This window comes from Pavona decussata, unplaced genomic scaffold (assembly GCF_977016875.1).
Source record: "Pavona decussata unplaced genomic scaffold, jaPavDecu1.1 SCAFFOLD_300, whole genome shotgun sequence".
NCBI classification, from domain to species: domain Eukaryota; kingdom Metazoa; phylum Cnidaria; class Anthozoa; order Scleractinia; family Agariciidae; genus Pavona; species Pavona decussata.
The window spans coordinates 5518889-5531101 of NW_028145697.1; the positions used below are offsets into that span (position 1 = coordinate 5518889).

At 38.2% G+C, this 12213-nt stretch overlaps 1 protein-coding gene across 1 annotated transcript; it reads right to left on the minus strand.

The window, feature by feature from the left end:
* Positions 1-6120: 6120 nt before the first annotated feature.
* Positions 6121-11483, minus strand: LOC146454817 (C-type lectin domain family 10 member A-like). The gene is made up of 4 exons (XM_085095036.1): positions 11330-11483; positions 8595-8675; positions 7799-7993; positions 6121-6753 (listed from the first exon to the last, which is right to left on the minus strand). Exons 2-4 carry the CDS (start codon positions 8665-8667, stop codon positions 6443-6445), a joined length of 579 nt encoding a protein of 192 aa, XP_084951162.1. The 5' UTR covers positions 8668-8675; positions 11330-11483; the 3' UTR covers positions 6121-6442.
* Between the last annotated feature and the right edge of the window lie 730 nt (positions 11484-12213).

The window sequence follows — 12213 nt, forward strand, 5'->3', positions numbered from 1 at the left end:
ATGAGTCAAATGAGTCAATGAGTCAATGAGTCAACAGGTCGGATCAGCGATTTTGTATAAAAAAAAATGGATAATGAATACCAAGTCATTTTTCTTCCTGATAATGGGAAATCTCGGTCAATGGAGGACAAGAGAACGGATGTTTTATGAGTCAAATGAGTCAATGAGTCATGATTCAATGAGTCAACAGGTCGGATCAGCGGTTTTTCATAAAAAAACGAATTGATAATGAATACCAAGTCATTTTTCTTCCTGATAATGGGAAATCTCGGTCAATGGAGGACAAAAGTAGATAAAACTACTGGATACGACAAAGCAGTGGCGTGGGGGACAAGTGGAAAGGATGAAAAAGAGTGATTTACAGTTAGGGTTTCCCCTTTCCAATTTATACTAGCGTGACAAACTAGTCAGTAACTTACCGATACATATGTAAAAGAACTTTCCTTGGCACTCGCGATCGATTTTCTACTTCAACCCCGGCCTAATCATCAATACACCGAATGTCAAAGAACAACTGTTCACAGATTTGAGTCTTTGAGCACTGGGAAACTCCACACTGAGGTTTAACTCAATTAACTTTAAGCCCTGTGTTCAAAGGGAATTAAAGACTTTCTTCCGTAGCAGGCACAACATTTATAATTTGGCAGCCATATTTTTCGCTTCTGATCGGGTGCTACGCGGCAGGGCCTAGGAACTGCCAACAAACAGCCCGGGTCGAGATTTAAAAGGAAACTAGCTGCCATGTGCATGCAGCAATAAAACAACTAGCCAAATAAGTAAACGTAACGCATAATTTTATTGTTTCTACAGAATTTTTTTTAGACCTGACTCATTGACTCATTGACTCATTTCACTCATTAATACTTTACACTCAGTCAATTCACGGAACCAATGTCCGCCAGAATACCGAACTGCATCGAGTGTTGTCACCGATGACCTATCCTAAGCTAGTAAGCTTTAGAGACTTAACTTTTTGATATTGGCTTTAATCCTTATTTGACCCACAAATGACCCCGACCCCGACCCCGACCCCGGCCCCGGCCCCGGCCCCGGCCCCGGCCCCGGCCCCGGCCCCGGCCCCGGCCCCGACCCCGCGTTTTACTGACACCCCTTTTTTTTTCTGCATTTTTGAATTAGTATCCAATCAGCGTTCGTCGGTGAAACAAAGGCACACATTTTTTGGGCGGCATCCAATCACCGATTTAGGGGCTGGCGGGAATCTAATCTTTTTTACCAAAACTTTCTGGCTTCGTAAATGGCTTACGCGCCTGTGTATCATGCGGGTGATTTCCTTTTTTTTTTTTTTATCGAAAAGTACTTCAGTGAGTGTTTTATTTTTAATTGTTTTTATACATTCTTCTTGACCAAAGGTGAATGCAAACTTAGTCTCAACCAACAACTAGGGATTTATGAGAATGGGAAAACTCTCACGCAAATTTATCGGGAAAGAGTGCTTGACCTGCATCATCACCGCCTTTCGCAAAGACAAGTCTCGCAGGATATGCTGATTCACCGCGGTGTTTTAGTATTTTTAGCTCACTCGTGGGAACAACTGCAAAGTTAAACATTGTAAATTTCCTTGAGCGTGCAAGATTATAAAGCAGTATATAATTCAGTAAAAGGCACACAGAAGTCTGATAAATATAAACTTCAATGTATGACCAAACATGTTCCGTTTCAAAGTATATGTAATCGTTTACATTATACTAAGTTGAATAATACTATTATATTAAATATATATGTAACAACAGCGAAAAGGTAATTCGATGGTCCGAGAGAATACATTGCATTGACCGACACTTGCTTATTTAGCGAGTTTATAAAACATAAAATAAAACACAACAAAACGTATCAGACGAATGACATTGCAATGTTTGATGTTACAGTTTCCTTCTGAAAACAGTTTTCTTTACTTTTTGTTCACTGCACTCGGAGTGGCTCAACAATTCCATGTTTATATTCGTCAATTACATTTGGCAATCTCAAGTCATCATGTTCATCCAATGGAACTTTATTTTTCAGCGCTCGTTGGAGAATCATTAAGTCTCTATCCAAGGCAGCACGTTCCAAGTATTTTGCCGGGTTTTGCTTTCTCAAGCGTGGGCGCATTATTGCGAAGAAACTAGACTTTGCTCGTTGGCGGGAAGCATCATTCAGCAATTCTGGGTGCTTATCCTTTATCTTACAAAGGTTAACATCGTGGCAAGGGCTTTTGTTGCACTTTGCTCTGTTGTGGCCAGACGTATAACATATGGCACATACCTTCCCGCGCCCTTTCGTGTGCATTTGGAAAATCATCCAGGGTCTTTTGCTTCTCTTGCAAATGACTTTTGGCACTCTCAACTTGCACCTCTAGTAGTTTAAGATTTTCTGACGGTTCTATAGCTCTTCGGTCCAAATGACTCTGAAGTGTCTGAGGGCTTTGATTAGGAGTGATCGCTAAACCAATGTTGTCTGCGGCGGCTTCCGGAAAATACAGCTGAGAAGTTTCTTTTACAGTGGCAGCAGTGCTTGCACTTGGTATAACATTCAGTCGTTTTGGCTCAAGTTGTGTGGGCTGTCGATGATTTTCTGCTTTGATATTATTTAGCTCGGCATCCAATATGCGTCTTTCAGCCAGTAATAGCTTTGAAGGGGATGGGAAGAATGCGTCTAAATCATCTGGTTTCACGTACGCTAGTGATCTTCTTGAGCGGAAACCTCGGTTTTCAAACTGAGGCGAAAGTCGCTCCATTTTCAAGCTTGGGGAAAGCGATTTTAACCACAAATAAACCTCCGATTTCTCCGCCATCGCAAGCGATTGTACCACCACCACACGCACAATATCCTGACTCAATCGTATCGTAAATTAATGCAAGAGTCTCGTTATGAGGCAGGTCTTTGATTGGATGATGCAAAAAAACCATGAAAAAAGATGTGGTGTTCATGGTTTGAGTGTCCTCACTGTTAAGGACTAGACAATGAAAGGGTAATTGTTTTCATATATGAAATAATGCAGGAAATGGCATGGAAGCTTCCATGGTTCAAAAAGTTTGGTCCTCAAATTCTAAAACAAGATATTAAGGAGGCTCGCAGCAGTTTTTTTGGACTTAGGGTGGAAGTTTTGAAATTACAATCTCGCATAGAAGATAAACTTTGATCTCCTTCATACTACATCATCATTTCAACATATGATCAAAGCAACAGCTATTACCATAGCAACGGTAGCGCATAGCTACTCATTTTAAACATTGTCGATTATCTTGAAATCTACTCAGACACTTTATGACGAAACTTTAGGGATATAAACTACTCAATCTAGACAACTAGAAGGCGAAATTAGAAAAAAAAATGTGTAAGAGCGTTTTCAAGTAAATAATGAATCAATTTTTATGGGGTGATTTTGTTTATTCCTACATTTTTCAGCAGTATCTCTGGCAAAAAAAATGATACTTTGTCTTTTCTGTTAAAAGGTCATTCCTCATAGCAAAACATTCTAAATGTATATTGAGCTTCATTGGTGTCTCCGATTTTCAGATATTTATGCTTGAAAACGGTTAAAACAAAGCGCAGATGAATGAAAAAGTTCCTACTTTGCATAAATCGAGATATCTTTAAAATGCCCCTACATATTTTCTGTTAAATTACAAGCGGTTAAAGTAAGAAGTCTTTTCGATATCCACGCAAGTTTTAGGCTAAGGAACCGAAATTGGTGTTAGATAACAAGGCTGAATCTTGGTGAAGTTTCAGTCGTTATTCGCTTTCTCCGAACAAGATTTTTTATTTTGTTTGTCCCGGTCTATTTCACTGCTATTCACGTGCTTTGAATATTTATCATAACGTGAAGTCGTGCCAAAGGTAAAATTTACAATGGAAGACTTGAGAAGCAGGAGTATATATTTCATCACGAAACCCGCGTGTCTCTACTGAAACGGGACCCGAAGCTCTGCGTGACGTCGCACTGGTTTGCTGATGTAAATTACCTTTGGCACGACTTCACGTAATCATAAATATTCACATAGTATAGTATAGTATAGTATAGTATAGTATAGTATAGTATAGTATAGTATAGTATAGTATAGTATAGTATAGTATAGTATAGTATAGTATAGTATAGTATAGTATAGTATAGTATAGTATAGTATAGGATAGTATAGTTAACACTTATTCATCGAAGTGGAGGTGAATACGCGGCGAGGTAAATATCCACCACTTTCACCGACACTGAGGTGAATAATTGTTTTAGCATATAACACACAAGCTGAAAAACTAGCGGGCCAAAATTTCTTGTATTTTTGACAGTATACCGACAAATGGTGGGAAATTTTAAAATCATGCGCGCCGCGCGGTAAGCGATTTCTTGTTGTAGAAAGTTCCGTTCCGCTTTCTTGCGAACAATTAAAACTTTTTGAGACACATGTTTAGTTGCTAAGGTGTCATTTTTTTAATTGTTGTGTGAAATTCGTCTTGATTTTGAAACCATTCTCCAAAACATTAGATGTTTCATTGTCTACATTGTAATTATAATTCTCGGCAGTTTTCGTAAACAAGGCATTGTAGTTTCATTTTTCGCCTTAGAATATGGGGTTGGAAAGATTAAATAACTTGCCATTTAATACCGTCAAACTAAACTTTGTTGCCATTTTTGTATTTTTTGTAACAGCTGACCGTGGCGAAACGGGAAGCCATCCTGTCTCTCTTCGGTTGCTCGGAGGTGAATAGTACTTGGCTAATCACCTCCGAGCTAGCCAATCAGCGCGCGCGAAAGGCACTATTCACTCGCGTGGTATATACTAATGTAGTATAGTATAGTATAGTATAGTATAGTATAGTATAGTATAGTATAGTATAGTATAGTATAGTATTCGTGAAAATGGGATTTCCTTACTAACGCGAGAGAATTTCCCGCTTTGTTACATTCATTTAGACAAAAAAAAGGACGATAAAACCATTTTTATATCGAGTTAAACAGTGACTGGTGTGACATACATGCGCTCGAACGTGTAAGTGAGTAAATGTCTATATATTTATCTCCTCGTTTCCCTTGATGAAAACGGGTGAAAGTTTGATAAAAGTTAGTGCCAGAAACCAGTGAAAAATATATATTCTTTTTCTTTAAGGAGCGCCCCTTGGATATGAGATGATAGACAGACAATGAAGGGCGTAGCGCCAAGTTGGCTATAATCATCTCATATCCAACAAACGGGAGTAGGATAATTGTTTTATTTAAAATAATATTAAAAAAATAATAAAAACAACCAATATTGCTAGATATTGCTAATTTCGCTTTGCAAGAAGAACCAGGAGACAATTTAATGGTTGCCATATCTCGGGCATGGCATAATCGCTCTTGTCCTGTAGTTGGAGTTTCGTTCGTCGGACCTAACGTGCGCTCTGATTTTTTTTTCTCACATGGTAGACGCTAAAATCAAACAGTACTCGCTAGGGCAACAATTCGAAAATTATTGTCTCCGCAGTCTACATTACAAGACTCACACTTTCCCGGACTGGAAAAGAAAAACTTGAGTCGGTTGCATGACCGTTAAGGCACGTGATTAAATCGTGACAAAAGGTGGTGTGATGTTTTTGCCCACCCACGTCACACGTCTTTGCATGAGATAGAGCATGTTACTTTGATAGTTAAAGGTTGGATAAAACAGTTTGTGTATCGAAAACCACAAGCCCATTCACTGAGTAGCGAATACGGGCATAGATGAGAAACGGAAAATATATTCGACATTAATACTAATCGACTTTCAAAATATTAGATTGGTCATCGTTAATGCTGAGAAAGCTGCAAAAGCAAAGACACCCACCTCACGCAGATGTCATGATCTCTCTGGCTGACTCCACTCAGGTTTTTCAGGAGAAAAATCAACCCCTCAAATTACTGTAGAGAATGAAGAAAATTCAAGTTTTTTCCCAACACCTTTTTTTAATTTGACTCAATTTTTTTGTTTGACCTTAAATTGCAATACAAGTTGTCTTGATGACTAGAAGTGATTGCCAGTCTCTTTGGAGTATCCCTGGCCTATTCAGTGGATAAATCGCCCCCCCGCAGATAAAATGTGCTCCAACCAATACATTTCATTCGCTGGATAGCGAGTTATCCACTCTATGAAGAACCGGGGACTGTAATCGATAAGGATGTTTAATTAGATAGCAGCGTTCATCTTGAACTTAATTAGCTTACACAAAGAAACTACACAAAGAAACTATTCTTACAGCTTTACGCTAAGAGCCAATAATTTACTTAAACGTATTCTTTTCGTAATTAAACCTCGTCACTAAACTACTTCCATTACTTCATGCTGAGAAGGAGCTGGGCGCCCTAAATGGACTTTTTTCTCGCAAAGAATTACTGGGTACCTATTTCGATACCAACTTGATCGCAAATAACAGGGTACATCATTCCACTTTCTTGCGTAGCCTGCGCCCTGTCCCAGTAAGTGGCCACAATCCTCTACACCATAAGAGTTGTTGGATTCGTGGGTGCCCATGCAGTATACCCTCTGGCTACTGGAGTGCCATCAATCCAGTACAGCTTATCATCTGTCTGATTTCTCAAGATTCCAATCCACGCACCACCCCATGTGATGGTATTCTGTGCAAACACTAGATCGATAATGAATTGGTTTTCCTCGGCTGATTTGATTATGGGCAGGTCTGCACCATGACGTTGGGAGGCTTGTCGAGCAGCATTCCAAGTTTGGGTTGGAGTATCGTCGATGTAATAACACGATTCAGCATGTCTGACCCAGCCAGCCTCACATTCTGAATAAGCAACAAAATAAAAATAAATAAATAAACAAACAAGCAAAAACACAAAAAATAAATAAATAAATAAATAAATAAAAAAATCATGGTCTTTGTTGGGTCGCATCTCGTTCGAATAAGCCTAACTCAGAGGATATACATGTTATGAATTTGAGAAGTTTATATATCGAAGGTAAATCTTGCGTAATTGAAACTATAAGAAAATGGTGCTTCAGGAAACGTTCTGAAGAAAAATTTAAAATTAATTGAAAAATTGCACCGTATCTTCGCCTGCAGATGGCATATATCATTTAAAGTTTAGTTGCTCCTTCACAGCAATACCAATTGGCGCATTGCTTTGCTAATTATTATAAAAAGAAAGGTTCCAAGAGATTTGATTTTTCCCCCTAATGTGAATCAACATTCAAGCTTTACCTTAGCAGTTTCTCGGGGCTTTCAGCACTGAGGTAGCTAATTTAGAAACTGAATAATGATACGAATTGCAGACTGATTCAGTCAGTTAGGCGGCTAATCTTTTGGAACTCACCAAGAGTACGTTTAATAAAGGTTGCACAAAATCTTAGGTTTTCGTGAGTTTTTGTTTTTATTTCGCAATTGTGGTTTGTGAAAGCAGCCCCAACTGTCGGTCTATCTGTCCCATTCATTCATTAATTCATTCATTCTTTCATTCTTTCATTCATTCATTCATTCATTCATTCATTCATTCATTCATTCATTCATTCATTCATTCATTTACTCATTCATTTATTTATTCATTCATTCATTCATTCATTCATTCATTCATTCATTCATTCATTCATTCATTCATTCATTCATTCATTCATTCATTCATTCATTCATTCACTCATTCACTCATTCACTCATTCATTCACTCACTCACTCACTCACTCACTCACTCACTCACTCACTCACTCACTCACTCACTCACTCACTCACTCACTCACTCACTCACTCACTCTTTCACTCTCATTCGTTCGTTCGTTCGTTCGTTCATTCATTCATTCATATTATCTCTCTCCTTCTCCGAACTCTCTCCTCCTACCTGGTTCAGGTGGAACGCCTACGCACTCCGCGGTCATTGCGAGCAACTCATCGAGTAGCTTCAATAACTGCTGTCTGTTCTTCATCAATACCTTTTTCTTAACCAATTCTTTAATCTTGGTTATTTTATCCCCAATCTCTTCGCCGATACCAATTCGCTCACTCCAATCATAGATGGAGGTTGAAAACGCGTTTTCTGTGAAAAATGGGTAAAAAATATGTTTTTATCGTCACCAACACACCTTTCTAACCTAATGACATTTGAAAATAAGAACCGATCTTACCCATATAATTTTCTCACCCCCACCAACCTTTTTCTACGGCTGTACTTCGCGAATTAGGGCGAATATGAATTTGAAAGATTCCCAGTTAATAAGCCAAAAATCCGACATCGTCCTCAGTGTCTCTTCTCTTCTCAAGGAGAGACCCTGGGCACGGGGTTGGCCACTTTACCTAGCGAAATCAAAGTGGCTGTTGTCGGCAAAACATTTCTAGCGTGAACCGGGTGTGAAAACGTCGAGTTGCTGTCAAGACAGATCATCTTTGGCGCTAGAACAAGAAAGGCCTACAAGAACAAGAACCGTCCTCTTCTGACTACAACATCTGCCTTCATTTGTCCCATGATGCCATCGCTGAACAATCACTTTGTACTTATTAATTGTATATTTTGTGATGTTGTGCACGACGGTAACTTACAGCTTTATCAGTAATTGTGGAAACCAAATATAGATGCTATTTATTTATTTATTTATTTATAAAAGCGGTTCCATTATATAAAAATTTACTTCCACACTCACCAGACGGCATTGCATCCGTTGCCACTAACAACGTAATTAAGAACATAATGAATACTGCTTCCTTTATAGCCATCTCTGATTCTGTTGATGGAAGAATCAATCGTGAATGGTGATGATTGGTTCGTAATAAAATTGTCACTTTTTGATGAAGAGTTTCAGTGCCTGATTAATATCTCGTCGGAGTTTAGATTGAAATATGCTGATGTCTTGAAAGCTTTTACCGCCGTAAAGTTCGTCAACAATAAACGAAATCCGCTAAATTTTATGTTGTTACTAGAGTTTAGGAATAAGCCCCTCCCGCACCCACTGATAACGATATTTAGCTTTAGGGGCAAACATGTATGCAACTGTATTTAAGTAAAAAATAAATAAATAAAGAAATAAATAAATAAATAAATAAATAAATAAATAAATAGATAAAGTCTGAATTAATGTGACTTCATTGGGAGTACACAGAAATATGTAAAATGTCAGAAACTGTAAACTATATACTCTGAGATTTCAAGCCAATTACCATGGGTGTGCTTAAACATATTAATCGGTAGCTAGTTAAGCCGGTAGGTATTGGCCTAAAATATGACAGTATGCATATTAAGTGTCCCGAATGAAGCCTTTTAAATTTTAAGCCGTTAGTTACAGGGCTTTTAAAAATGTGAAAGTACGAAGGAAAAGTGTCCCGAATGAAGCCGTTAGTTACTGGCCTAAAATGCGACAGTGTCCCGAAGCCTTTTTCACTAAAATGCCACAGTATGTGTGAAAAGATTACTAAATTAAGCCGTTATTAACTGGCCTAAAATGTCGTAGTACATTTGAACCGGTTCCTGAATAAACAGTAAGTCACTGGCCTAAAATGTCACAATATGTTTAACTGAAAAGCTTAAAATATCATAGTATGTATTAGTATTAGCAGTGTCCCGAATGAAGCCGTTGGTTATTGGCCAAAATTGTCTCAGCATGAATGAAAAGTGCCGTCAGTTACTGGCCTAAATTGTCACAGTATGTGTGAAAAGACTACTAGCCTGTGAACAGGCTCCCAAGTGGGGTATAGGGCGAAAAGAAAAATCGGCGAGCCGGGCGAGCGAAGCGCAGTATGCGAGCTCTATTTTTGTTTTCACCCTATACCCCACTTGGGAGCTTGTTGACAGGCTAATACCTCGTATTTTGCGGATTGGTGATTTTTTGTGGTTTGCGGGAACAAATTTTTGCGGTTCAAGATGACTGAAACTTCTGCTTTGAACTAATTTTTGCGATTCTCTGTTCAAGCAGCAGAACATTTAAGTGGAAGAAACTTTAATATTTTTAACTTTTATTGTACGGTATGTTTTGTCACAGCTCACTCTACTTACATATTAGATATAACTGTAATACCTTACTGCAACAAAACACTGTTTCATTAATAGGGTTTAATAATACAGACTAGATACAGACTACATAAAAAATCATGTTACTGTTCTTGTTGAAGTCCAATGTATATCACCCCAGTGGTACAAGTCTATTAAAAGCGGAGTTTTTAATTTGACTGAAGGGAGTTAATTTTTGCGGCGTTTTATTTTGCGGGGACTAATTTTTGCGAATCGAGGTAAATCCGCAAAATCCGCAAAATTTTCATGTTACACGGTAGACTACTAACACTAAGCCGTTAGTAAGAGGCCCAGAATGTGTCAAATGACATAGATAATTGCCACGACTCTGCTGTACCTGCGAAAACAGGAACTGGTAAATCTCACAATCAGTCGACAAGAATGAAAGAGGAAGTTCCAATTGAGATTGTTTTACCGGAATTACTGCAATTCTATCCATCTGTTTTAACCCTAATGTGTCAGTAGTTAAAGGTCTAAAGTGTGGCCATTGAAATGAAAGTTATAAGGCAATCTTCCCTGTGGTACTGTTTATTATGCTTTACAAGGTGGTTCTAACTTTAAGTGTGTGCGCGAAATCCTATAGTGTGGTCGTGAACAAAAAATGTATTAGATGACAGACATTTTAAATTACCTTAATTATCTATAACGAAGACTTACCTGAGTTTAAGAATTGTACTCAGAGAATTTTTATGGAATTAAAATACTCAGTACAAATTTATTTTGTTGCCTGCAAATAGTTTGACAATGGAATTTAATTTTTCCGTCTTTAATTGGGATATAATTATCGCTTATTCATGATATATGCGGCTTGGGACGGAACCTAGCAGGGCTTGATCGTGAGTAACTAGAATGATACGTGAGTGAAATTCAGAACTTGAGGTCAAAGTATAATAGAGCTAAATCAGAAGCGTACGTAAATGATCAAAGAGTCCAAAGAACAGTAAGATAAAGAGAGCTTCTCAGGAGGCAAATCGCTTGAAAAAGATAGCGAAGTGAGAGAATATACTCCGGCTTGTGACTGTGAAATACACTGCGAGTGAATCCGTGATTTTTTGGAGGTGCTGGCATAGTTAATGAATGCGAGCCAGCAATTCTCAGAAAACATGACGTATTACGGTCCACATAGAAAAATACACTGAACGTCACAGAATGGTATGAAACGGAATGACTCACAATATCACAGCGAATATAAAAGAATTAAAGTGACAGACTAAAATGGGAAATAACTGAACTAAAGATTGTTAAATCCAAGATGCCGCTAGGAAGACTCCTGAGTACACAAATGAGTCACTTGCATTGATGGCATTATGCACTGATGGTATTATTGCTATCGTAACTCGGCTCAAGGTAAGATAACTTCAGCTTTTCACCTACCTCTCACTGAAAGCCTCACTTTGAACTGAAATTAGTTTGGAAAAGAAAGGAGTGATAGGGAGAGCAGTCGATCATCCAAAGATCTGTAGCAGACTAAACTAAAGAAAACTGGTCGTGTCTACTTAACCACGCTAAGTGCTCCGTCCAAACTTGATAAACAGGAATTCGTAATTTAATACCCTTCCAAGTTCACATGCAATTCAAACAGGAATTTCATAACTTGGAGAATTTTCTCCGCAATCACTGGGTAATGTAATCCCGGATCAATTGTGATCTATTACTAGCAGTACTTATCAGTATAAGTGCCAACGACCAAACAGGAAAACTAGGGTCTTGTTTCTTTGTAAAGCGTGTTAAAAACAATTTGCCGTTTGAAAAAGAGCGTGTGGTAATTGACAGTGCTAAATATGGCCATCCTTTTTGTAATTGAGGTATCTCTATAACAAATGAGATGTTAATACAATTTTGAAGGAGTGTTTTATTATTCTGTGTAATATGATGCAGCTTGGTTTTAGACCGTGTCCAAGATAATTTGTGGAAAAAAAACCTGAATGGAACACACCGTGGGAACTATGTGACTTAATTATTCTAAAACTGTCGTTTGTGAACCTTTATTGCATGCAAAAATATTGTTCACTCACAACAAATTGAATTTCTTTCTCAGTGGGAATAAGAAAAAGTTTAAATGGCTCAGTGAAAGCCTTATCGGACTGATCTAATCGCGACGTTAAGTGCTCCGTCCAAACTTGATAAACAGAAATTCGTTATTTAATACCCTCCCACGTTCGCATGCAATTCAAACAGGAACTCCATAACTTGGAGAATTTTCTCCGAATTCACTGGGTTATATACTCCCGGCTCGATTGTGATCTATTATTAGCAGT

Excerpts from the sequence above, each read along its gene's own strand:
- LOC146454817 (XM_085095036.1), bottom strand. The coding sequence starts at position 8,667 with ATGGCTATAAAGGAAGCAGTATTCATTATGTTCTTAATTACGTTGTTA. Across the intron at positions 7,994-8,594 it reads AACGGATGCAATGCCGTCTG|AAAACGCGTTTTCAACCTCC; the intron begins GTGAGTGTGGAA and ends CATTTTTCACAG. Across the intron at positions 6,754-7,798 it reads AGGCGTTCCACCTGAACCAG|AATGTGAGGCTGGCTGGGTC; the intron begins GTAGGAGGAGAG and ends TTGCTTATTCAG.